The sequence below is a fragment of the Armigeres subalbatus genome, chromosome 2, assembly GCF_024139115.2.
Source record: "Armigeres subalbatus isolate Guangzhou_Male chromosome 2, GZ_Asu_2, whole genome shotgun sequence".
In the NCBI taxonomy this organism is placed as follows: domain Eukaryota; kingdom Metazoa; phylum Arthropoda; class Insecta; order Diptera; family Culicidae; genus Armigeres; species Armigeres subalbatus.
The window spans coordinates 185829251-185857221 of record NC_085140.1 but is presented as its reverse complement, the minus strand read 5'-3'; the positions used below and the strand labels follow the sequence as shown (position 1 = coordinate 185857221).

Genomic DNA, 27971 nt, shown 5'->3' with positions numbered 1-27971 from the left:
TCAATTTTAGGTGAAACGAAGTTAGTCTGGTCTGCTAGTAGGATATAAAAAATATATTGTACTGGCCATCAGAAAGGATTTACTGAGTTGGCATTAACCGGGATTAACTATCTTATGATAAATAATTAATATCCATGAATCTATCAATTAATTTATTTCAAGTTTAACGCTGCCTTGATTGGAAATTGAAATCTTCTTATGCTCTCATATTGAAGCAAACTTGACGCTTCAGTAGAAGCATGTAGTTTGATGAATATACTAGATTGAAACGGGATAAGTAATCATTGATGCAACAAAATTAATCCGAATTAAAATGTCTCAATATTCCATATATTTTGCTATTCACGCTATGAATGTGTTTGAGAAACACCGCACAGCAGCCCGATTTTAAAGCAACGCTGCTGGTCTGTTGACTGTTATCTTCCAGAGCATCTTGAGGTGTGTGAAAATCTTTAGTAAATGCCGGGTAAGCACACAAGAAAAGAGTAGTTACAATGAATGAATACGCTGAGCGCTCTCTTGGCGTAAGAGACCTTCGCTATTGTGGGACATAAACCTAACTTTACAAGGCGAAGGTGTTTTGCTCTATCATTTGGATATAATGTTGCTCGATTAGCAGCAACTTCTCACATAATTACTACGACATAATGGTGTTCATAATTTCTTACAAACCGTCGATTTGCTTTATGATCCAAAGTAAATAGGAAAATATTTGGTTCATGAATATGTATTTTATTTTAAAAGCAAGCAACTGAATGGCCGAAGAGAATGACATCGTTTCAGGTGGTTCCGCTAGTGTGCTTTCAATAGAAAGTTGTCATATAACGACATGATCATTATTCTATGCCGTAATTGTGAGCACTAGCTCGTGTGTTCTGTAGTTAGCGAAACAATTCAACGTTTGGATTTTTTTTAGCAGTCTTTGGAATTATGGAATCAAAATTTTTGGACTAATAAGATCACTGCCAAAATGATTTTTTGATAGAAGATGAAATAACTAACTATGAAAAAAGAATATGAAAAAAACAGATTAATCCAACTGGCGTTGGTGGTGCCTTTCTCGCGCATTATAAAAATGAGAAATACGCATAAGAGAGGTCAAAATTGCACTTTAAGGGAATATATTTGTGGTCAATGGGGGACCTTTGACAATAAACAATGTTTTGTCAATAACTCTGGAACGCAATGGCCTATCCGGTCAATTTTCAATAGTAAACAAATGGACTGTATTCTGCGTCTATACAACTTGTTGCAAATAAATCGAATAATGCTAGGTACCCAACAGTTTCACATTTTTGTTCACACACATACAACCCCCAGGGAAATAACACTATGGGTCTTTGAGCCATCTACCAAAAGTTCGGTCCCTTGTCATACGACGAGTTTGTACCATCCCATTTAATTCAACCACTTGATTGTACCTTGAGGTGGAAGTAGTGGCCAAGTGGTGGAATTAAATGGGATGGTACAAACTCGTCTTATGACAAGTGAAGACATTCCACTAAAAAGCGCAAAATAATTTTCCTAATAAAAAAAGTTTGGTTTTGGAGCGGTCCTATAGCTTTTCCGTATACTTAGTATACGTGAAAGGCAAACAATAATAACATTAATATAAAGGATATACCACAGACAAACAAACACTCGACAATATTTCATCGTACACTGATCTACTGATCAATCCAAATAATCATTAGTTGGTCAAGCGATCACTCGTAGCGAATTTGTTCGAATCTGTTTTGCTCGAGTTTGACGTTTGCTCACTTTTTCTTCCTGTCTTATAGACCAACGTAAAATGAGCTCCCGTAAGAAATTCTGACGTTTCAGCGGGTCGTATAATGAACGCAAAATTAACTTCTTTTCGAGTTAATACCCCGCTCAACTGTCAAAACCCATTAGGTGAGTGAAATTGATGATCCAACATTTGGTCCTTCGAATCGCATAGTATCCCAATAATTCGGCTCGAAGGACCATTATGTTGGGTTGCCAGACCCTCTCCAACATAAAGAAAGATAATTAGAGGGCGCTGCCATAACAGTGATTGATTTCAAGGCTCAAGCAAACCCAGCAATCTGGATTCTTGATTGCACAATTCATAATACATCGTCCGACAGCTCACACATTTTTTAACAAGTAATTATATATACATCATTGCTAAAACATATTTATTTACGGAATCATGAACATGTAACATTGAACACATTAAATTCGTCTCCATGATAATCCAGAGCTTACTCATTTTCACTAGTGTAGTTAAACTGGGGCACGATGAGACACGCAGCCCATCAATTTGATTATTTTCCCTCAAATTTATATATTTACGCGCAAATTGTTCTACAAAATTAGTTTTTGCAATTTTTTATAAATCCCGGGAAAATCTTGACGTAATTCCTGAAGTTATTCCTGGAGAAATTAAGGTATCCAGCTTTTTACGCAGGTCATGCCATACATTTTGAATCACCCCTTTTGGCGTTTGCTGTGTCCACTATAATATTCATAATTTGATCAAAGTATGCTTTGTTAGTTTGAAAAATATTGATTAGACATGGAAACGTCAACATATTTAATGTTTTCAAATTCGGTTTCAATTTTATAGGTTACACATTTTCTTTTCTTTTAGCCAATTCAAAAGCTACTGAAGACATTGTATTATTTATTAAACATCCTTGGAACAAGTGAAGGCGGACTCAAGGCTAGGAAAAGTCTGCTTTCTGTCGAATATTACTGACTTGAAGCGCACAAGTCGTTACTTTGGCGTGAATGTGGTATCTGATGCCGTTCAGCACCTTTACTCGAAGTCAATAATACTTTTCACTCGTGAATGTTTCATAACGACGTATGGTGACTGGCACCATTACCTCTTTGGAGTTGACACACGTTAAAGACACCCACTATCTATCCGAATGTCTTCTAAATGAACCTTTTTACAGATCTTTTTTTCTGTTTTAAGTGAGTTGATCGGAGATGTTTAGGCGCATTCAAGTCAAGAGATTTGCTGGATGAGCATACCTAACATTATCTTAGAATAAGTTCAAGTGAGTTGTTCGAGTAAAACTCGAATTGAACAGTTAAACAATTGAAAGAAAGTTGACCTTTGAATGTCAATTGAATTGAACTGAGTTGATAATTAATTTTCCTAATTTAAACTTAATGATTTAAACAATCATTCAAATGAAAACGGTTCTGATGTTTGTCGTTTTTGTTCATCGTCTAACAAGAACTCGCTTGATGTTACCGATTTCAATCTGAAGGATTTTCTCCTACCACTTCTTCGACAAGTATACTCTGTCGTCGAAGAAACAGTCTATCTGTGAATACCAAAAGCCTTTTCCACACGGTATCAAAGAATTGTTTCTCATTGAAGTATTGCTTGTGCTATGAATTTTTAGACTACTGCGAAAATCATTGCTGACTGATCATTTTTCCTCAATCATATTATCCATGGATGATCTGATTGTTTATCATATTATTTACATACGAAATATCTCAAAACATCTTGTCCTTTTACAGGTAACAAACTTCATACTTAAATTGTTTTAAACTAATTTATTAAATCATTCGTGTTCCGCGACAGGTTGGATTTCAAACGATGGCTAATATCTTGGTTCAAGTCTCCCAGAAAAGAGCATCTGTTAATACAGCTTACCATGTGCTTTACGGGTACTATTTCCTTGGCTTGTCTAAAGCTAAGCTTTCAATCATTTATAGAAAGCATAAGTCAACAATTTCAAACTGGATTGCAATTTATGAACGAAATGGATTTTTCTCTCGGAAAGAATATGAACGAGACGTGAAAAAGTTTGGGTCGGATAAAAGGGCTTGGATAGTGGATTTATATCATTCGAAACCAACTCTGTATTTGGATGAAGCCAAAAGTTTCTTCGAGAAGACGTTTCGAATTTCCATCTCTGCATCCTCAATTTGTCGAATTCTGCATCAAGAAGGGCTCACCTGGAAAACTCTTGAAAGGCGAGCCATTCAAATACGAAGCGAAGAAATTGTACGATTTGCAAATGAAATGAGCGAACTGAAATGGGATTACCAAAACTTGATCTTCTTAGACGAAGTGAGCTTCGACAACAAATCTATGCTAAGATCCAGAGGCTACGGAGTAAAGGGTAAGCGATTAATTTGCAGAGGGGAGTTTGTTCGAAAACCTAGAATGTCGTTGCTGTGCTTTATCGGACAAGAAGGATTACTAGAGGCATTTTCTACAGAAGGAACTTTTAATAGAGTAAAATTCTTCAAATGTTGTAGAAGGTTTGCTTTGAAATCTGAGATGGTGCAGTGTTATCCAGGATTTCATTCCATATGGATTCTTGACGGCGCAAAGATCCATTGTGATGCGGCGATAGTTTGCTATTTACGATCATTAGGAATATACACTGTGTTTCTTCCACCCTACTGCCCTTTTTTCAACCCAATTGAGTACGTATTTGGATTAATCAAAAGGAGATTCAAGAGATCCTATCAAGAGAACCAGAAAACATGTATCGATCTAGCTGTCACGGAAGTATTGACAGAATTCGCAAACTATTCCATGAATAATTTATTCAAGAAATGTGGCTATATTAGAGGAGGAAGGTTTGACCCTAGTATTGGATTGGAATGTGACATAATCAAACTTGGTTTTGAACAATAATGGAGTTATTTTCTAACTAGAATAAATAAAACACTAAATGAAATTCAATATTATTATTATTTGTGTAATTAATTCATGTAAAGTATAATAATTTCATTCTCTATGATCTACATCTTCAACATTACTAATATTTTCAATTAAAGAAACACTAAAATCTGACTCGCTGAATGTAACTGCTTGTTCCGCTGCTGAAAGAAAAGATTCACCAAGACGATCTCGTGCTTCCAATGCTTCTATGTTTCTCTTCAAAAGCTTCATTTGGGAATTCAAACTTTCAACTGTCTTTTCAAGACTGTTGAATGTGTCTCTTATGAACACGATTTCATCGTGGTACCCTGCATTAACGTTATGAGCCACTGAGAAGTTTTGCCGAACTTGTCTCAATTGTGGTAGCTCTTTCGCTGAAAAAAGTTTGATTAAATGGGATGGTGGACCTTCATTTACTAAGCTTTCATGTCGACACGGATCCGAAGAAGAAATTGAGTTAGCCCACATCATCCAAGCAATATCTACCGCATGCCAATGAGCTCCATGCTTTTCCCGAAGCTTTTCAGCTAACAGACCAACCGTTCTGTTAGATGCAGCACCAGCTCTGTCGCGTTCCTCGGGTTCCAAAAGAGTGTCCTTTACTGCTTTGTGAACCGCCTTGCTATTCACGGACAATGAGTACACGTGCAACAGAAGATGTATCTCCTTGTTCCTCCAGTTCTGCAATATTGTTGTCGTAACTTTATCCAGAGTGTACGTCCTATGGCATGATTTATCGTTGAATAATGCGAAGCGACTGAAATGTCCTTTATCCGGATGCAATTTGGCACCCCACGATGGCTGGTCCACTCCACATTCATCGCAATTAAAAACTATTTCACGTTTGAGAAACTCCTTTGGAGTATTCCCAGAAACTCCCCATTTACCTGCATCTTTTCCTGAGCTTTGACCCTTGAACTCTCGGACCGCAACGAGGAGCCAACAACCGTACAAACCATCAGGAAGTTTTGATTGGGCATAGCCGCAATTTTCAGAGTTATTCTCAATCGAATCAGCGTCATCACGGTCAGAGATTGAATTTATTTCTTCTGCGTTCCAGTCCTCGACAACATCTACATTACCGTATTCGTTGGGATCAGCGAACCGAAGAATTTTTTCCGTTTCCTGATCCACAGAGCCATGCGATTAACTTCGCTTCCTTTTCATCTCCATCTCGCTTTCCGTTTCTTCTCAGTGCGCATGTGTTAATAGATAGAAGAAGTTAGAAACTAGAAGCATAGCTGTTTTTGAACACTTACCTATACGCGGTGTATAAGGCTATTATCCCCTTTGGAACTTGCTTATCCAAATCAATATCCGATAACGAATTGTTCGCAGAAACGCAAGTCGACGTAATATGACAAGCAAATATTTACAAAATGATCAAAACATTTACAAAGCAATTGTTATAAAATATCGAAGCATGCGGGTGTTTTTTGTATGATGAGGGATCGTTACTGAGCGAATAATTTTCGCTCAGGAGTCTAACAAGGTGCAATTTACTCAATACTCGAAATAAATACTCTCTTTCTCATTATATTTTAACGTCTAGCAGATGTATTAATATGTATTTCCTCTTTTCATTGGGTTTGTTATCTCAGGTTTAAGCTATGCTTGGAGGGACTGGCAAGCTGTAAACATATAATTGCTATGCAGTATTTTTTAACACCGGGAGTTTAATCTGCGTTTCTTTCGCAATATCCTAAAAATTAAACAGGAACATTAGCTGAGAATAAACGCTAAATCAATCAAATCAAAACTAGAAATCCTGAAAGGGATCAATATTGCAATTGTATTTATCCAAGGTGAAAAATATGACAGTACTGTGAGCAGTCTAGTCCATGGCTACCAAGACTTCAATAAAGAAAATCTGTACACAGCATACGTCAAATCCGATTCACCCCTTGTTAATTTATGGCTAGCGTAAAAAGCTGGATATCTTTGGAAATTCCATCCGACATTTCATCGCAAATTTCATTGAAAATCTCGTCAGGAACTTCCTTAAGGTATTATTTGAGAAACTTCTTCGAATATCCAATTCTCTCAGAAATTCCTTTAGGGATGCTTTTCGAAAATCTGTTCGGGTTCTCCTTCGGGAAATCTTTCGAGAACTCATTTGTAAATACCTCCAGAAATACTTTCGGGAGCTCTTCCAGGAGTTCCAAACAATTTTCAAAAAATCCGCTAGTTATTCAATTGAGTTTTTATTTCAATTAGTGATTCCTTCAAAAATGCTTCGGAAGAATCTTTGTAAATTTCTCTTGAAATTTCTTCGTAAATTCCTATGCGAAATGGAATTCTTCCCGCGATTTCTGTATGAGTTCTTCCGGAAATCTATTGAAGAATGAGAACTTTAAATAAAGTTCTGAAAAGATTCCGGAAAGGATTCCTGAAGGAATATCTGAATGTCTATAGAAATATCTGGAAAATATTCTAAAGGTATTTCGCGAGGAATGTCGAAAAGAATTCCTTATGGAGTTGTAAGTGCGTAATTCGACGTCATCATGTTGATTGTTTCTCATCAGCGCATAATTTATCCGAGTAGAACTTTCTAAAAATTATCCTTCTGTATCCTTTACGAGATTCTGGAAATGCGAACGTAAACATGTTGCTTATAGTCAATAACACCAGAAATTATAACTTCACTGTCATAATTATAATGAGACCAGACGTCTGCATTTTTCAACTTCGTTTATTACAATTCATACAGCCTTGCAAATATTTTTACAAGTTTTTTGGACCAAAATTTATGCGAAATGCACTTTTGTAGGATCCATTTTCAAGCCAGTGACGCAACGCAATCCAGATAAGCGTCCCGCGTTTCGTTTCGCGTGACGCTTGCTGGTCACATTACATAGGTAATTATAACTTACCAATCGTATTGACAGACCATATTCAGCGGTAGCTTTTCTCCTATATTGAGTATGTAACCTGTAAATGATTTTTCCAGTCTTAATAAAAGCGCGAAATGCGCGTAACTCGAATTTGCATGAAAGTGGCAGTAAGAGACGAGAGAGAAAAGAGGAATCGTTGAGTCTGTCGTGGGCAGCTGCAGCGAGTAGAACTTAAAAAGAGTGATCTTCAAACAGGCAGACGCTAGCCAAACCAGTTGAGTCGAGTCAAGTACGAGACACTGAAGACGGCCTTACTGTTGGGGTCGAAATACGTATCTCTCAAAGGTACAATAAAGTAGTGGAATTAAATGGAATAGTACAAACTCGTCTTATGACAATGGAAAACTATTTTGGTTCACGGTGGATCAAGTATCTTCACCTTCCCGTATAGTCTTCAAAAATATTTATTTTCATTTCATCAATAATAATTCTCAACAGGTTTAATAATAATAAAACCAACTAATCCCGTCGTGCATCACAAGCACAGACATCAAAATTGAGCAACTTGTTAGTTTGGCTCCAATCCTCGGTACGGATAAGATTTCGTCGAAAGCAGTCCAGCAACGAAGGCGTTAGCAGCCGTCGTAAAGGAGTATCATCAGCATCGGTTGTGGTCGATGGGGTGGTTGCTGCTGAGAATTCAATCCCAGCGATGACGTCTGCTGCAGTTAAGTGGTAAATCATCGTGTGGTTGGCCAAAAGCACCCACCCAAGGGAAATTGTCTTCCGTACATTTCGTACTAGGTTGGCTGACAGTGATTGGGAAGAAGCATGATTACAAGTAAATAGTAGTCGGTCCTTTTCAAGGCCAAACATTTTTCATTAGAACAGTAGAGAGTGAGAGTAAATCGGACAGGAAATATCTATGAAAAATCACCGCCTTTTATTAAATATTTTAAATATTTTCTGGAAAATCATCGAGTTGTTATTTTCGGCAGCAGCACTCAAGTGAAATTTTCTCGCATGTTGTTAGTGATTACAAAGCGCACAAATCGGTTCTTTTTCAGTTTAATGCTTAAGTAAAGTTTAAAATAAAATGACTGTAATAGAACAAAACTTGCTGAAGCCGTCATTTCCCCTAATCATTTATCATGCTAAACATCTTCATGTAACGCATCCGTTTTTTTGGGTACAATCCAAACGAGTGACGCCCAAGTGAGCGAGAGGGTTGTATAATTCCATCATTCAAAAGCTTTTTAATTTGTTTTGTGCTTTTGTGACTTCGACATAATAATCCAGAAAGTTATTTTCGTTGCAAATTGAGATAGGTTAAAGCCAAATGAAGCCAAAAATAAATTAGTAAAATCTTCAACATAACAGCGAGTAAAACGGCAAGTTGATTCTATTTTTTAATAAAGCAATGCATTAGCGAATTTGCACGGAAAGCTATTGGTTCAGCTCAAAACTTCAATAAAAACAACAATTGCTTCAATCAATTTTGGCCTACCATCAGTGGCGTAGCCACGGGGGTGGTTTTGGGTATAAAACCCCCCCCAGAGACAAAATTTTTGGAAGAAATTTTTTTTTTCGAAAAAAAAAATGTTCAGAAAACCCCCCCCAGACCAATTTTCTGGCTACGCCACTGCCTACCATTATGTCATAAAATTCACTTATGAAGTCCTCAACATAAACTATTACGAGACCAATAATATCGGTTGATAAAATGAAAATCTACGGCTCATCAACTCATTATCAGCCTATCTGTTGAAACAATCTGCGTTGCCCTGATCGGAAGTTACGAAATTTGCTCCGGTGTCTTCGCAATTCCTATCGTCATTACAGCACGAACAAAATGATAAATTATTTCATGGTTGGTTTTTGTGGTTTCTCTCTATTTTCGTTACAGTGAAAATAAAAAACTCCCTCACAGCCCGCCTGGATACAACGGAACGATTGTATTGTTATACAGCGCCGACCGCCCCGTGCCGTCCGATGCCAACGATAATGATCGTTACCGGCCATCATCGCTGGAAGTGAATTAGATGAGTAGCGTGTTGTACTACTAAACTAGACAGCAGACCACGGCGGCACAGTTATTCATCAGCGACCGCCAGGAGAAGTGCGTGTGAAAGTTCATATCCGGATTGATTGAGTGGACGAAGACCGGGCGGTCTTCTGTTGATGATTCTTGGAGTAATTTTTCTGTTGGACGCGAAAGAGAGTGCGAAAACTTAGCCAAAAGGCGGGTGTTTGGTGTTGAGGTTGAAAAGTCAAAGGAAAATAGATCAAACGAAAGTTTTCAAACAAATTCAAATTTGTGCGGGTACGCGTCAGGTGAGCGCTGACGGACTGTAATATATTATCGTTGTAGTGATGTGTGTCCGGAAGTTCTGAGACACGTGCTTTTTCATATCTCTTCAGCTGAAGTATGTCGGCAACAACCGTCACCATGAGTGCAAATACGACGAATATCAGTAACAACAACAACAGCATTGCCACAAACAACAATGAAACTATATCAACGGAGGTGCAAGTAACCGTCAAGGACCTTCCTATTACATTTAAGGTGAGTTTGTCTTTTTCGCCAATTTTTGCGTGACGTACTTTATGGATCTTCCCTAATGTCTCTAATCAATGCAATGAGAAATTCGTCAAAAAGACCTTCTAACGCAGAACCACCGACCAGAACGAATAGAATCGTTTCAACCCTAACAGTGATGATAATGTACTATGGCCTTCTCGTCGATGTAGGTGTATGTAGTTCATTATGTGATCGACAATAATTATAATGAAGCTTTGACGCACTTCTCGCAAACTCATATAACCACAATAATAACTTAGTCGAGTTCGAGTTAGTATCAATTCTCAATGCTTTCAGCAGAGCACACACCCATCGGTGGCGATGGACGGAAGTTCATGGTTGGCTTCCGCTGTATAATGGGAAGCATTGCGTCCAACAGCCCGAATAGTCTATCGTCTGCTGATGCGCGGTGTGATGCATTCACGACTATATGACTCTTGTTATTCTTCAGTTGACCGTTTTTTGATATTCTATCTAGCTGTGGAACAACATGACATCGCGTATGTATACAGTACAGCGCACCTGTTCCGATGGATGATCATGAAGGATGGAGGGTTTTTACTTTGAACGTTTTGAATTTTTACTGACGCATTTTACCGTTTTTAAGACTTGTGATATTATTTTATTTCTATGCACCTACAGAGGTTGGACAGAATGATCGGGACAGGCAAAATCTTATCAAAATTCAAATGACCATAACTCCGTGAAATATTAACCGATTTTTCTAATTCTGATAGCGTTCGACGGGAAAATTAATCAAGTTTTGGAAAACTGGTCAAATCTATGTTTAGGTATGTCAGATATGTCAAAGGGTATGTCAAAAATATTATTTTTTAGGCGTTTTTATTTTCAATTGGGTGAAATGTTTGCCCATTTTATATTTTTTACAGAAACTAGAACTTTTTCTGAGTAGATTGATATTTTGATGCCACTGATCAGGCACAAACACCTTAGATATGACCGTTTTCGTGAAATCCGTGAAACCGGTTCTGAGCAAGTGGTTATAGTTATACTTTTTATCCAATTTTACGAGAATCAAAAAAATCGGGTTATGGTCATTTGAATTTTTATAAAATTTTGCCTGTCCCGATCATTCTGTCCAACCCCTGTATGTACGTAATTTGCTTTGATCGTAATAGAGTTTCGGAACGATGAACTGTAAGAGAAGAGGACATTCAAACTTTTTTTGGTCTACTGATGTGACTAACAGAATAAAAGATTCACGAAATAGTTAGATTGAAGAGACTATTAGTCACTCCGAACTATAAGGCCAACGGCATAGCACTAAATGAAAGAATAAATTTTTCAGAAATGGGTTTAACAATAAATCTATTACCTACCTATCTATCTGAAGGTTTTTGTTACTCACTGCATATCGGCATCCAATCTTTTAGGCGCTGATTCAGAACTGATTTCGTTCAGAACGAAACAATGATAAATACGGTAGCACTATTGCGAAATATCAATCGCAGCGGAACAACTCATAGCGAGTTTAATCTTTCTAGTGCATTATTGGGGTCTATTTTGGACCAGAGATGATTTAAAAACGTTGCAGTTTTGTAACCAAATGAGATAGGGTTTTTTTGTGACGTTTCCTAACTTTTTAAAACGGAAATTTTTGGGTGGTGACCAGCTTTCAGCGACCTCTAGGAACGTCACAACAACAAAAATCCAGAATAGTCCAGCTAGCGGTGGTGGTGCCTTTCTCGTGTATTATAAAATGTAGCAACAAAAAAGCATAAGAGAGGTCAAAATTGCACTTTAGGGAGATAGATTCCGTTATTTCCATCAATTCACATTTATTTGCGTTAATTTGAATGCATTGCAGCAGTTTTTGAGATTTTTTTTTTCGATTTTGGAATTTTATTCCCTAGGGTGGACCTTTGGGGAAAATGGGGAAAAAACAAAGTTAATCAATAACTCCGGAATACCGATTGGGCCATTTTTCAATAGCGAAAAATTAGGAAGGATTCCGCGTTGAATTCAACCTAATGGAGGCAAATCGGATAAGGCTAAGTACAAAAAGGTGTGTCTCACATTTTTTGTACACACACGCTTACGTACATACATACACACATATAGACATCACCTTAATTCGTCGAGCTGAGTCGATTAATATATAACATTATGGGTCCCATCTATCAAAAGTTCGGTTTTAGAGTGATCCTATACCCTTTACGTATATTTAGTATACACGAAAGGCAAAAAGTGACACATTGTGCATTAGCGGTTTTTTCTGGTTCTTAGGAATCTGGGGTGGCATTGTGCATCTCGATTCGAACGTAATTCTATCGAGTCGAACATGTTTGGCATTACGGCTTTCGATTCGATCTCGAAAACGACTCATCGTTCGAGTATGCTCGAGGAGGTACAAGAATAACGAGATGTTTTGGCATTATGGAGACTCGATAGCACACTGAAAAACGACTCAAGTCGAATGAAAATCACTCGTCACCTTTATAGCTTTCGAATGTTGTTCGAGAGTCATTTCTTGCTGAAAGATTTTCATTATATTTGTTATTATTTCTCTACGGGAGAGTATAAATGTTTCATTATTGTATTTTGAAGGAAAGAATGTCATTAGTATACCTACTTTTATTGTTTCCAGACAATATGCAATCTCTAATTATCCCGAAATCCTCGTAAAAACGACTTCAACTTAAATCGTTTTTTTTTTGCAGTTTTCACGTAGGGGAACGGTTTGCCACTTCATCTCATAGCTCCTATTTCCATCCCATCAAAAACAAAGCAATGGAATGGAATTTGTTGACAAAAAGAAGCGACGACTTTGGTGCCGTATTTCTTTGTTTATCGATGAGATGGATATATGTACAGTGAGATGAAGATCGGAACAGTTCCCCTATTTCTTGACAATTTCGATAAAACGCGTGAAAAATCTATGGGGAAAATCTGCGTAAAAACGTATATATTCCAGAATCTACGTCAAAATAGTTGAGTTAAATGAAAAAAACGCGCAAGAGATAACCCAAGTGCATCTAACTAAAACACATGGAAACATCAAAGTAATTTATTATCGAATTCTTTTTTAGCTTTAAATTATTTAGCTCAAAATCGGATATGTGGCATAAACTCGAATAAATATAATAAATGCTAAAGCATTTGATGAGTTTGATTACTCTACGCATGCGGTCGCGTGTACTGAGACGACTAATGACGGTGGAAGACCGACATTTGATTACAATTAGAGCAATCAAACTAAACAAATGCTTTAGAAAAGCCATGCAAAGCCAAGACATTTAACAAAAACAAAATGGTTTTCGTACGGCCGAGTTGCCGAATAATAAAACTTATAATTTGTGTCGTAACTATATCTCAATTTATAAAACATGTCGTATCGGCATAATGTTTTAATCGGTTTCAACTGTTCAATAAATAATATAATAATGACTATAGGAACGATTTGCTTGTTTATAAATTAACTGCCAATTCATGCCATGAAGGATTTCCAACAGGCAACATGCTACACGTAGATGAAATCACTCTTATTCTCTTTGTTTACTCACATTCGCAATGCTCTGAAGGTTGTCTCTCCAGCGGGCGGCATGATAAACACGGAGACAGCTATCCCTTATTCTCTCTGTTTACATTTCGTTTGACAGAACATACTCGATTGAGCTAGTACAGCACCATTCGAAATCTTGTACTGCGACTGAATGAAGTCGAACGAAATACATAATGCCGCAATTTTTTCGAAACGAATGCAAAAACGTACGAATCGAGTGATTCGATTCGAGATGCGCAATGTCACCCCTGTTTTGAACATAGATTCGCAGGCCAACGAAGAATCGAGTTTTGTCTGTTCCGCGCCCCTTTGTATCGTGCTTCGTTCTCCCTCGTGCGGTGTTCCAGCAATCTCGCCCATGCTGCATTCTTCGCCTCAACTAACTGCTCACATTCGCCGTCATACCAGTCGTTTCTCTGATCCGAGGGCACCGTGCCTAGTGCAGCGGTTGTGGTGCTTCAAATGGCGGATCGAATATCTCTCCAGCCATCTTCGAGAAACGCTGCGCGTAGCTGCTCTTTCGTTGGGAGTGCCACTTCCATCTACTGCGCGTAGTCTTGAGCTAGTCTACCGTCTTGTAGATGCCCAATGTTAAGCCACGGCGGACGACTACGACGTATGTTGTACACCGTTGAGAGTTTTGAGCGCAGACATACTACAACTACCGTCGATTAGAACGTGGTCGATTTGGTTTTTCGTTTCTTGATTAGGTGATTTCCATGTGGCCACAGTGTTGTAAAATGTCATTTGCATTCGTTTGTATAATTTCATCAGAACTTTCTTCATATGAAGCTATCAATACATGAGGTATGACAAACTTATAGCGCGTAAATGTGCCTACAACTTTGTCTAATAAGACATTAATGCTGTAAATATGTAATCTGGGGCGTGGGGGACAAAATGTCATTTAAATGACATTATGTCAAATGACACGTGACATTTTGGAGAGATTTCACTCTCCAGCCTCAAATGTTATATTTAGAGAAATGTGCCCTTGGCCAAAAACATAGCTCTACTCAAGCGTTATGAGTACAACTGAAATTCTTCTGTAGAAAGTTATGAACAAATTAGTCAAATGCAGATGACATTTTACAAGATTGCTTGTGGATATTCTTGCGGGGGAAGAAAGCGCTTCGGACTACCATTCCGCGGGAGGCTGCAAAGTTTATGCATCGTTGGCCGTTGTCGTACGATACGTTCTACAGACTATTCGGTCCGATGACCAGTCTATACATTTCCTCCCTTCCTACCTGAGCGTTCATGTCACCGATGACGATTTTGGCGTCCCGCAGTGGGCATACATCGTATGTCTGCTACAGCTGTGCATAAAACGCTTCTTTCTCGTCGTCGAGTCTTCCTTCGTGTTGGCAGTGCACGTTGATGATGCTATAGTTGAAGAAATGGCTATTTATCTTCAGCTTGCATATTATCTTGCAATTATCTTGCAATCGACGAGAAATCTTTTTATGTAACTCCCTTCGCACCCGAGCAGAATGAGGAACAGATCAGACAGTATGTTGCTGAAATTTCCAATGCTGAATCTTCCATGGTCAAAGTAACCGTTGGTTCCTAAGGGAAAAAGCGTCGAGGATCTATCGTTTGTGTCCTTCAAAGTGACGGTTTGTAATACTGTTTCTAATGTAGTTGGTTCACCTGCCGCCCACATCAACCTTCCAAGTCCTCCAAACTGTTCTGTTCCGTCACCTTCATGCGCCATAAGGATCGCTCTACAACCAGGATGCAACAAATCACAAAGCACATTGGAAGCCCCGAAGCCCCCCATCGCAGTCGAGACTGTGCAGCCAGCGTACAACAGCCGTCCTGGTCCTGCATATTCTAAGCTTCCAATCGTGATCCTCTATTCGTCGCCTAGATTGTATCGAGTCGTATTATCTTCTATGTTGTTTGTAATGGTTGTTTGTATAGGCGGCTTAGTGGGCCTGCGCATACCTTCTGTCTCGTCGCAGGGCCGTCGTCCCACCTAACACCAGGACTTGGGTTTGTGCGCTTTGAGCGGCACACGGTCACTTTGGCGGAGCCTACTGGCGGTTACATGAGTTTCATGAATTGCCATTTTAAGGGATTTTCCGGATCTTATGGAGGACCTCCGGTGGCCACTCAGGTCTTTTTTTTATAGAGGGATGAAGGCAAATCTGCATACAGACACCTAAAATTATCACTCAGGGAGTGGGGTTGCCGCGGAAGGCAGAAGGCCAGCCCGCCGGAGCCACTAAACCCACCCAAGTAACAGAAGGTTACTTGAGTTACCCTCTCTACTAATACCCTGGTTCCCCCAGGAACTACCTCCCAGCATTACTTTTAGTAAAAAACGGCTACTCAGTCTAAATTCAGTCTAACGTTTCGACACGTTGGGTAAATAACATACTCGTTTTACTAAATTTAGACTGAGTAGCCGTTTTTTACTAAAATACAAAAGAAACATTCCCAGCATTACTTCTGGGGGATAGGGAGTACTTAATGTACTCGCTCATTCACGCTCACACAGGCACTCATCCCGTATGAGTCTTACTTGGGTGCTCTCTCTAACACACCATCTGGCACACCCTGACACTCTTTCTGACGCACCATATGAGTCTCGGGGGCAGCAGGGACTTTGTCCAAGGGCTTGACGACCCCTCCCCATGGCCACTGCGAGTTAGACCGGGACCATCGTCCCTAACCCCTAATCCCAAGGCGTCAAGCGACCCGTGCCGAGGGGATGCATGGCCAGGGGGTGAAATAATAAGCTAGGCCTTTAACGGAGCCTGTGGGGTACCTGGGCACCCTCCACAGTAATTGTCCCTTACCGCGTCATGCTGGGCTCTGACGTGGTGGACCTCTTTTCCCGAGCAACTCGTGGGACCAAAATGGAAAACCAAGTCAATTCTTCAATTAGTGGTAGTAGTGTAGGCGACAACCCCTTCGCAAGAGGTGGGTTGTTCAGGTCTCCGCCTAGGAGGCCAGAGGCAATAGTCGGCAGCTCAGTGCGCAGCGCCAGCGTGGGTCACTCAACCTTCCTCTCGGCTAGAAAAACGCCGGTAGGGGTTATTGACGGCCCATGGCTTGTGGAGGCGATGAACCGCAAACGCGATGGGCTTTCGGCCTTCGAGGTGGCGACGGAACAGCTGGACGCCATCATCGACTTTGCGTCATCGAAGCATAATATCAGTAAGGACCTCAAAAGGAGCTTGCTGGAACTTCGAAAGTCGATATTGGACGCCAAGCTGGAGAGGGCGGTCGGGACGGCCAAGTCTAAACCCGTGAAATCCGTGGAGTCGAGGTCTACCCAGACTGAGGTCCAAGGATTTGCGGACTCGGGCAAGGTCGAATCGACCGAGGGCGTTCCAGCGAAGACGGTGGTGCCAAAGTCTACCCAGAATGAGGCTCAAGTATTCGCGGGCACGTCGGGGGTGACTGCTCCAGCGGAGCAGACACAAAAACGGGGGAGACAGTCTCCAGGGGATGAGCTCCCTGGGGGCCGCTCCAAAACGCGGAGGGTTACTACCCCGAACAAGGGTAATGGGGCTGGGATGCTGAACCCCGGCCAGGTACCTCCAAAACCGGGGGAGGAAGGACCTGGAAAGGTCCTTCCTCCCAGGAAAGACGGTGGTATGGGGTTACGGCAGGCTGAGAGCTCTCAGCCACCCCAGACCAGGGAAATAGAGGGGGTTGACGCCTCCTGGACCCTGGTCAAGAACAAGAGGAAACCGAAGACGTCAAGGGCCGAAACGAAGGCCCAGGCGAATGAGGGCAGCCAGAAGTCTAGGGTAGGCGCCAATCGCTCCAGGGGCGATGCCCTAGTCATCAAGACGGATGAAGCTAAGTACTCGGACGTCATGAAGCCGATGAGGAGTAACTTGGCGCAGACTTACGTCAATAAGACGTACCCGGATGGGCGAGATGATCCTCGAGCTAAAGCGGGGCGTCTCGCAAAAGGGCGCCGCCTACAAGAAGTTGGCGGAGGAACTCCTAGGCGAGACGGTCAAGGTGAGGGCACTCACGACGGAGGTGAATCTAAGGGTTGAAGACCTGGACGAGATCACCGAAATCGAAGAGCTCGTCACGGCACTGCGGCGACAGTGTGAAGTGGAGACGTCCACCGCAGCCGTTCGGCTACGGAAAGCCCCGGCAGGAACACAGGTAGCATTGGTTCGGGTATCTGCAGCGGACGCCTCCAAGGTAGTCAAGTTAGGGAGCGTCAAGGTGGGGTGGTCGGTATGCCCTGTGGGCATATTTGAGCAACCCGAAGTTTGCTTCAAGTGCCTGGAACCGGGGCACAAGCAATGGGACTGCAAAGGCCCTGACAGAAGCAAGCTCTGTCGACGCTGCGGATTGGAGGGACATAAGGCACAATGCTGCACGAACCCTCCCAACTGTTTGATTTGTTCCAGCAAAGCTGCGAACAGCAAGCACCCCATGGCACTATGGGGAATTCTCATACAAATGGGTGGCCAAAAATATTTTTTCAATGAAAACTGTTTCTATGCAACATATTTTATGTGCAGGAATATTTAAGAACCTTTTTTTAACCCTTTAAGGGCCATCGTTAACCCTTCAAAAAATGTCAACAGCGAAAAAAAAATTAATTTTTTTTCCTTTTTTTTTTCTCAATACAGCATGCATAAAATAGCAAACAACTATATTTCTAGTAATATTGTTGTTCATTTTCTAATCATAACGAGGTATAGAGAATAAAAATCAAAATTTTCAAGAAAACTTTGATTGCCTGCGTTCACTTAAACGCGCAAATATGCGCAAGTAAATCACTCACTAGAAGGTGGTACTAGGGTTATATTTCAATCCCCCATTTACAGACCAGGGGACATTTGAGGACATTAGGTTTCGGGACCATTTTATAGCAATGAATTATGATAATTAAAGTTTTTCTTCTACAACTTTTTGATATTAAGCTTCGCGTGCAAAACAAACCAATCTATCGGAAAGCTAAAGTTTTAAGCTTTGAAATGGTATAAAAACATTATATTTGAAGAAAAAATGACTTCATAACATACAAATCAAAGTTAGTAATGATTTTTTATTTTTATCAGCTTTTTTCACTTCACCAGCCCATATCTTTTGACTGAATAAACACAGCGCTTCAATATTTTCCGATTCTCTTATCTAGGGTATATACTTTCATATGATATATAAATTAGACAAATTGGAGATAGTAAATTTTCCGATTAATGGCCACCCTTTTCCCCATAGTGCATGTGGGGTTCGAAGTGCCCGGCGTTTAAGCGTGCTGCAAAATCACAGTGCAGGTAACGCAGCTAAACCTGAACCACTGTGATGCAGCCCAGCAACTGCTGTGTCAGACAGTTGCTGAATGGGGGACGGATATCGCCATCATAGCAGATCCTTACCGGGTACCCGCCAGGAACGGTAATTGGGTCACCGATGGGTTTAAAATGGCGGCGATATGGACAACGGGGAAATACCTATTCCAAGAGTTGGTGTCATCGACACACGAGGGCTTCGTCATTGCCAAAATCAACGGGGTCTTCTTCTGCAGCTGCTATGCGCCTCCTCGATGGTCGATCGAGCAGTTCGGTCGAGAAGGCGCATTGTTTGACGGCTAACTTGATGGGGCGTAGGCCGGTGGTGATAGCGGGGGACTTCAACACTTGGGACGTGGAATGGGGAAACCGATCCACGAATCAACGGGGGCAAATCCTGCTGGAATCACTGGCCATGTTGGATGTGGACTTGGCTAATGTCGGTACCAAAAGTACCTACAGCTGGAAGGGGCCGAGTCGATTATCGACGTTACGTTCTGCAGCCCTGACCAGACGAGTAGTTCGAACCGGAGGGTAGATGATGGCTACACTCACAGCGACCTCCTGGTGGTTCGCTACAGTATCGACTATACGACCAGCATCCAGCGGACGGAAGAAGGGGCGAGGCCTAGCCCTTGTATGTGGAAGACATCATACTTCGACGACGAGGTGTTTAAGGAAGCGCTCCGCTGCGAGCACAATTCTCTCGGTCTGAGCGGCGAGCAGCTGGTAACAGTACTCTCGCGTGCATGCGATGCCACCATGCCTAGGAAAGTCCACCCTAGGAATGGGAGGCCACCGGCTTACTGGTGGACTCAAGCAATTGCGAACCAGCCTGCCTACGGGCAAGGAGGCGGATGCAGCAAGCACGCACATAAGAGGAGCGTGTTGAACGGCGGGTGGCGTTCGTGGCTGTTAGAGCCGCTCCGAAGACTGAGGTTAGATCAAGCAAAGAAGCCTGCTTCGAGGGCCTGTGTCAAAGTGCCAACGCGAATCCGTGGGGTGACGCCTATAGGGTCGTAATGGCCAAGACACGTAGGGCGATGGCCCCTACAGAGCGGTCTCCAGAGAGGCTGGAGAGGATCATCGCGAGGCACGACCCAAGTCCCTAGCCTCCCTTTGTGGAGCTGCCAGGGGCCAGGGTAGCCTACGAGGGAAGAGTAACTGTGGCGGAACTTGCGGGGATTGCACATTTCCTTAGTGTAGGTAAGGCGCCAGGACCGGATGGTATTCCGAACCTGGCCATCAAAGCGGCCATTGCTGAGGCTCCCGAGGTATTCAGATCTGTCATGCAGAGATGCCTGGACGAGGGAAAAGGCAGAGCTTGGTCCTACTGCCAAAGGCGGGAAAACCACGGGGGGATCCGTCGGCATATAGACCAATATGCCTGCTTGATACGGCGGGGAAGGTGCTCGAGAAGATCATACTCAACAGATTGTTGATACGCACGGAGGGTGCGGATGGTCTATCGAGTAACCAGTTTGGCTTCCGAAAGGGTAAGTCGACCGTAGATGCTATCTTGTCGGTTACCAAATCCGCGGAGATAGCTTTCCAGCGTAAGAGGAGGGGAGTTCGCTATTGTGCAGTAGTGACTCTCGACGTGAGGAATGCTTTCAATAGTGCCAGTTGGGCAGCTATTGCAGATGCGCTCCTGCGTCTTGGAATTCCCGAGTACCTGTACAAGATTCTCGGAAGCTACTTCCAGAATCGAGTACTGGTATACGACACGGAGGCGGGTCGGAAGTGCGTTGACATAACCTCAGGGGTTCCGCAAGGTTCCATACTGGGTCCGGTGTTATGGAACGTCATGTACGACGGTGTCTTGACGTTGAAGTTACCGGTGGGCGTGGTAGTCGTTGGCTTTGCTGACGATATTACGCTGGAGGTCTACGGCGAATCGATCGAAAAGGTGGAGTTGACTGCAGCCCACTCAATCGCAATTGTGGAGGAGTGGATGAGTTCCAGGAAGTTAGAACCGGCTCACCACAAGACTGAGCTGGTTGTTGTTAACAACCAAAAGTCGGAGCAACAAGCGGTGATAAGGGCAGGCAACTGCACGGTCACCTCTGAACGCTCCATTAAACTCTTGGGGGTAATGATCGATGATAAGCTCACCTTTGGTACCCACGTCAATTACGCCTGCAAGCGTGGCTCCACAGCTATAGTGGCATTGTCCCGGATGATGTCCAATAGCTCTGCGGTTTATGCCAGCAAGCGCAAGCTTCTGGCTAGCGTTGCTCTGTCCATACTGAGGTATGGGGGGCCAGCTTGGGGCACGGCTCTGCGTATTAACTGCTACAGAACGAAGTTAGAAAGTACGTATAGGCTCATGTGCCTAAGAGTTGCGAGCGCGTACCGTACCGTGTCGCACGATGCACTTTGCGTCATCACCGGTATGATGCCTATTGACATCGTTATCGGTGAAGACAGAGAGTGCTTTGAAATGCGCGGCACGAGAGGCATCCGTAGGACTGTCAGGTTGGCCTCAATAGTCAAATTGCAGCGTGCGTGGGACAGTTCCAGTAAGGGTAGATGGACACATAGGTTGATACCGGAGATAGGTACGTGGGTCAAGAGGCGCCATGGGGAAATCACTTTCCACCTGACCCAGGTCCTTACAGGCCATGGTTGCTTCAGACAGTACCTACACCGGTTCGGACACTCGGCCTCGCCCAGCTTCAAACTCCGGTTTGATGCGATCGCGACTTCACCCACGTGAATCACTGCATGTTGAACCGACTTGCGGTTGTTGACGATAACCACCTCCGTCTTATGTTGAGCGAGCTGCAGGCCGCTAGCGCTCATCCAATCCTCCATCGTGCTGATCGCGTGTGCTGCAGTCAGTTCTACCTCGGGAATAGACTCCCCGTAGACCTCCAAGGTTACGTCATCTGCGAAGCCGACGATCTTAACACCAGGAGGGAATTTTAGCTTCAGAACCCCGTCATTTAAAGTTCCATAGTACCGGGCCCAGTATTGAACCTTGAGGAACTCCTGCGGTTATAGGTACGCTTCTCTGACCGGCATCGGTCTCGTATAATAGTACACGGTTCTGGAAATAGCTTTCCAAAATCCGGTACAGGCCCACCGGCAGGCTAAGCCGGTGTAACGGTGTTCCAATAAAAAAACGCACTCTTCTATGATAGATATTATGTACATGAATTGATCACTTTTACGCACGTTCCGGATCATCTGGTGTGGTGGTCCACTCAGGTTCACCAAAATCATTTGTTACTCAGCGTTCGAAAATGGAAAGCTTTGGAAAAAAATATACACTCTTCTATTATGAGTTTTATGAATTGACCACATTTACGGACTTTCCGGATCTTCTGAATGACCTCCGGTGGCCACATAGGCCCATCAAAATGGAGACTCAGCGTTCGACAATGCGGCGAAGATACCTTTTTTTGTGAATCGTGAAATGTATTGAAAAAACACATCAGAAAGGTCATAAAAGCACTTCAGGAGAATAGGTTGCATTTTTTCTATCATTTTGCATGTTTTTGCATTAATTACTATGCATTGCCACCATTCCCGAAAATTTTTTTTGCCGATTTTGATTTTTTTTCAGGACTCTTGGGAAAAAACAATGATTTTTCAATAATTCCGAAATGCAATGTCCGGTTGGGCCAATTTTCAATAGCAAAAAATGGGACCACATTCCCCTTTGAATGCAACTTGTTGCGAGTAAATTGGTTAATAATAGTGCTGTCCAATGAGCAGATCGAAGTAGCTCGAAGTTGTTCCCGTCCTGCTCGTTCTTTTTTGGCAACAAATGGGCATGAGCAGGACAGGGAGAAACTTCGAGCTACTTCAAGCTCTCATTGGACAGCACTAATAAGTTTCAAAAAGTGTGTCTACAAAGTTTGTACACATACACACATACAGTCATCACCTCGATACGTCGAGCTGAGTCGATCGCTATATGACACTATGGGTCTCCGGGCCTTCTATCGAAAGTTAATTTTTGGAGTAATCCTATAGTCGCCTTTCGGTACAACTTTGTTGTACAAGAAAGACAAAACGGGCTCATCTATGATGAGTTTCATGAATTGACCACTTCAACGACGTTCCGGATCTTCCGGAAGGACATCGGACGGTGGAATAACCTGGAATTGTATTGATCCATGGAAATAGACAATGGCCACATGCTATTGGAATTGTTGCTACGCAATTTGGAGAGCATTTCCTGAAAAACCTTTCGAAAAGCAAGAAATCACGCCAAAAAAATGGCCAAAAAATCTATGTTCCTTCAAAACCGATTTCTGGAACCAGAATGGCCAAATTGCAAAAACCAGTTCGTAACAATTTTGTTCCAAAAGTTTAAAAATTGGTTCGAAAATGAACTGTTGGGAACGAATTGCAGTTGGGGTCATTTTTGACCCGGTGATGCACAATGTGTCACTTTTTTTTAATGCACTAGGAAAGTCAACATTCCTTTATTCAGTAATAACGAACCTTTCTGTAAAATATATAGTTTACCGAAAGTTCAGTGATTTTGCTTATTGACATCTGTCAATTTTCTGTTTTACAGATATTTCGGTAGAAATGATGGTAAAAATGTACAATTACAGAAGTTCAGTAATTTGTTTTACAGATTTCAGTAATATTGTAGAAGAATATCGAAATGATGGTAAATCTGAAAATTACAGGACTATTTCGGTAAAATATATTACCAAACTCCAAATCGCAATCTAACATGATAATGTTTTTGCATGCCATCCAGTATCTGAAGAACAGGAGAAAGAAAACAGTTCTTGAAGTGGCTATACTGCCCATAAGTTTACGTAAGAGCGGCATTTATTTGAGATGATTTAACGACAAACATCGCATATTTAAAACATTTCAACCCCATTCCGTGCCGATAGTTCGAACGAGCCAGACGTGTGTGCTGTGTCTCATCGCGGATTGTGTTCGGTAGTGAAAAGGCTATTGTGTGGTGCGCTCCTACCTACGGATCCAAGGCGATCGCTGTCGGCGAGTGAAGTAGCTGCTTCTGGCGACGCCAGTGAAGCAGGCTATTGTTACTGCTGCTACCTACAGCAGCAGGGGCAGATAAGTGGCAAAACTTTTTATTGTTCTCCCTTCTGTTTGATACAGAGTGGGACTGCTTAGAATTAGTCGAATTAGTTTTTTTAAAGTTTTTTTTTCTAATTTGCTATTAGTTTTAAGTTAGTATAAGCAAAATTATCCTTCCACCTTGCGGATGAGAATGGAGGCGGAGACTGGAGAAAGCAATGTGCCTGCTAAAGATGGAGGGCGCACTCGATTGTACCATGCGGCTTCGCCTGGGCCTTGGGTTGTTTACTTTCGGCAGAAAGTAAAAAGCCTAGATTTTCCCGGCATTAAACGAGATTTGACGCGTCGTTTTCCGAAGCTTGATTTTAGCCAGATCAACAAGAACAAACTACGCATCACCGCACCTACATACCAGGTGGCGAATGAAATTGTTGGCGACAGGGCGTACAATGTTGAATATATGGTTTATGTCCCCTCGCGGGAGGTCGAAATTGAAGGTGTGATCAACGTAGCGAGCCTGACTTGCAAGGATGTAATTGCGGGAAAAGGCCGCCTAAAGAATGCAATGGAGTCTACCGTGGATATTCTGGACTGCAAGGAATTGCATTCAGCAGCCACGGTAGATGGAAAGAAGGTATATTCCAAGTCAGGTTCGCTTCGGGTGACGTTCGCCGTTTCGATGCTCCCAAAATATGTTGATATTGAAAACATGCTATTTCCGGTGCGTCTTTTTGTGCCAAGGGTATTTAATTGTACCAATTGCAAACAACTTGGTCACACTGCCGAGTTTTGTGACAACAAACCACGTTGTGGCAAATGTTCTGAAAGGCATTGGGAGGAGTCCTGCCAGCAACAGGCAACAAAATGTGCTTATTGTGTTTTGAATCCTTCCCATGGCTTGCAGGAATGCCCGGTGTACAAAAAGCGCACCCAAAAAGTGAAGCGCTCGTTGGTACAGCGCTCCAAGCAGTCGTATGCGGAAATGGTTAAGTCGCAAGACACATCCGCCACAGCCACTGCATCGACTGCTATTTCAGCCACCGTTCGTGTAAGTGATTATTATGATTACATATCCATTGATGAATTGGACTCTGACGCAGCCGATATGGATGATCCTTCGGAGGCCCGAAAAGAGGAAGCAACCGTCTTCCCCTAGATCGCGCCGCAAGAGAACAAAAATCATCCATAAAAGCTTGGCAAAATCTGAAGGTAATGGGGGTTTATTTAAAATCCCGAAGCAACCTGTCATACTGCTGCTTTTGATCCTAGTTGCAATAAGGTATTCCCGCCATTGCCAAAATCCGAGGAGAATCAACGAAAGAAAAAAAGTAATTCGCACTTCTAGTAAAAGTATTCCGTCCAAGCGAGGATTGATCTCCTTTAAGGACCTTGTGGACCGTTTTTTGAATTTATTCAATATTCCGAATTCATTGAGGCCTATCATTGACCTTTTTATACCAACAGTGGAAAGTTATCTGAAGCAATTGACTGTTTCATGGCCCCTTCTTGCAGGAATTGTATCTTTCGATGGATAATACGGCCAATACCCAAGATACAATCACTGTGCTGCAGTGGAACTGTCATAGTCTGTAAAATGGATTAGACGTGTTCAAGTTTTTGATACGCAATTCCGATTGCGATATATTTGCACTCTGTGAAACATGGCTTTCTTCTGAAGATGAAATCAACTTCCACGATTTTAATATTATTCGCCAAGATCGGGATGATCATTATGGTGGCGTTCTTTTGGGGATCAAAAAATGCTACTCCTTCTACAGAATTCCCATTCCGACTGTTCCCGGCTTAGAAATCGTCGCATGCCAAGTAAATGTGAAGAATAAAGATCTTTGCATAGCTTCAGTGTACATTCCTCCAAATGCCTCTATTAATCGTCGACATTTTTGGAGCGCAGTCTCACTCCTATCATCTCCAGTATTGATATTGGGTGATATGAATGCACATGGTATTGGATGGGGCGAAACGTATGACGATTATAGAGCGCCTATTTTCTATGATTTGTGTGACGATTTCAATTTGAATATTTTGAACACTGGTGAAGTAACTCGAATAGGACCAAATGGTCAACAAAGCCGTATTGATCTGTCTTTATGTTCAAATTCACTATCATTATATTGCACGTGGAAGGTAATTCAAGATCCCCATGGTAGTGACCATATGCCGATAGTCACCACAATTAAGAGTGGCTATCAACAATCTGAGCCAGTTAATGTTCCTTTCGATCTCACGAAGAACATTGACTGGCAAAATTTTGCATCGGCGGTAAAAATTGGTATTGAATCAACTGATACTCTTCCACCTTTGGATGAATATCGATTCCTTACTGAGTTGATTCAAAAAAGCGCACTAGAAGCTCAGAAACGCCGCGTTCCAAGTCCATCTGTCATAAGAAGACCAGCCCCTCGTGGATGTGATGATGAATGTACTAAGTTGTATTCTGAGAAATTTGATGCCTTCAAGGCCTTGCGTAAACATGGAAGGTCCGAGCTTTTTGAAGAGTATTTGAGGCTCGAAAGAAAGCTCAAAAATCTTCTTAAGGCAAAAAAACGTAGCTACTGGCGACGTTTTGTCGAGGGACTATCACGAGAAACCTCAATGGCAACACTTTGGAAAACGGCCTGCAACATGCGGAACCGCTAGACCTGTGCGCCGAAGTATTTGTAAACGGCGGCGGCGTAAGGCCATTTTGACACCGTGGGCGGCGGCGTCGGCGGCGTCACGCCGTAAGCAATGTTCGGCGGCGGCGGCTGTGGCGTGAATCGGCGTGAAGAATTTTGAGCTGAGAAAAAAAAAATCACACAGCAAGGCATATCATGCTTTTTATGAATTTTAGGATTTTTTGTACAATTGCTAGCTACAGTCAGACTTATGGGGGGAACATCCTAATAGCTATAACTTGTATCTTCACAGCAAAAGTGTACATTACATCGTCCACTAGGACATTCCCGCATCACAGCACATGAGTTCATTGGAAAGTACTTCGGATATAAATCCAGAAATTCGTGTGGAAATTCCTCAAGATATTCCTCAGAAATTTCAAGGAAGGAATTCTAAGAATTAATATAGAATTTCCCTAATGAATTCCTTTAGAACTTCCACCAAGAATTCCCTTGAACATTCTTTCGGAAATTTCTTGAAAAGTTCCTTCATGAATTTCCTTCTACTTTAGGGATTGCTTTGGAAAATTCTTTACGGAGTCTTTTGGGAATTTCTTAAGTAATTCATTCGAAACTATTTTTGAGGATTCCTTTGAAAATTCCTATAAGAATTCATTAGAAAATACCTATAGAAAATCCTTCAAGAAGTTCTAAAAGAATACCCACGGACACTGTTTTAGGAATACATTCGAAAATTTATTTAGGATAAAACCTTCGGAATTTGATTTAGTATTTTTTTTAGAAATTTCTTAAGGAATTTCTAATAGAAAATCTTCCAGTAATTCCTCAAATAAATTCTTCGGAAACTCTAGGAAGATATTTTTGGTATTCTTTCGAAATTTCCCTCTGGAATTTATTTAGAACTTTCTTGAGGACTTTATCGTGGTTGCGGATATTCGAATATTCTCAAGAATTCCTTGGGAACTTACTGCAGGAGATCCTTCGAAAAGTTCTACAGATTTTTTTCTAGTAAATACCTCAAATTAGTAATTTAGTAATTTCCTCAAATAATTCTTTAGGAAATACATTCAGGAATTTATTCGGTAAGTCATCAAGAAACTCATTTTAGTATATAGCTTCAAAAATTCCGTCAGGAATTTCTCCAGGAATTCCTTTAAAAAACTTCCACAAATGAAACCAATTTTTCTGGAGATTCTTCAAAAACGCTCCTTATATTAAGTCTGACAATTCCATCACGAATTTCTTCAGAAATTCTTTTTGGAATAGCTTTAAAAATGACACTTCCCCACAGTTGTAATGGATTTGACGCGCCCTTCCTCAAAAAAGCCATCTATTGAAAATCTAAAAAAAGATTGCGAATCTATTTACAGGGGATGTTTAAAATAACTGGGATAGGCAAATTTTGGGCATAATTAGATGTGTTATAACTATGT

At 41.7% G+C, this 27971-nt stretch overlaps 1 protein-coding gene across 3 annotated transcripts in view; it reads left to right on the top strand.

Annotated features, from left to right (window-relative positions):
* LOC134215621 (uncharacterized) overlaps positions 1-27971 on the top strand; it is an 88412-nt gene that overhangs the window by 25493 nt on the left and 34948 nt on the right. For 2 of the 3 annotated variants that reach the window (XM_062694772.1, XM_062694774.1), the window contains one exon: positions 9407-10066. In XM_062694772.1, the coding sequence (XP_062550756.1) occupies positions 9929-10066 (138 nt within the window). In that variant the 5' untranslated portion in view covers positions 9407-9928. The remainder of the gene's footprint in view (positions 1-9406; positions 10067-27971) is intronic. The other variant, XM_062694773.1, reaches the window with a different exon arrangement.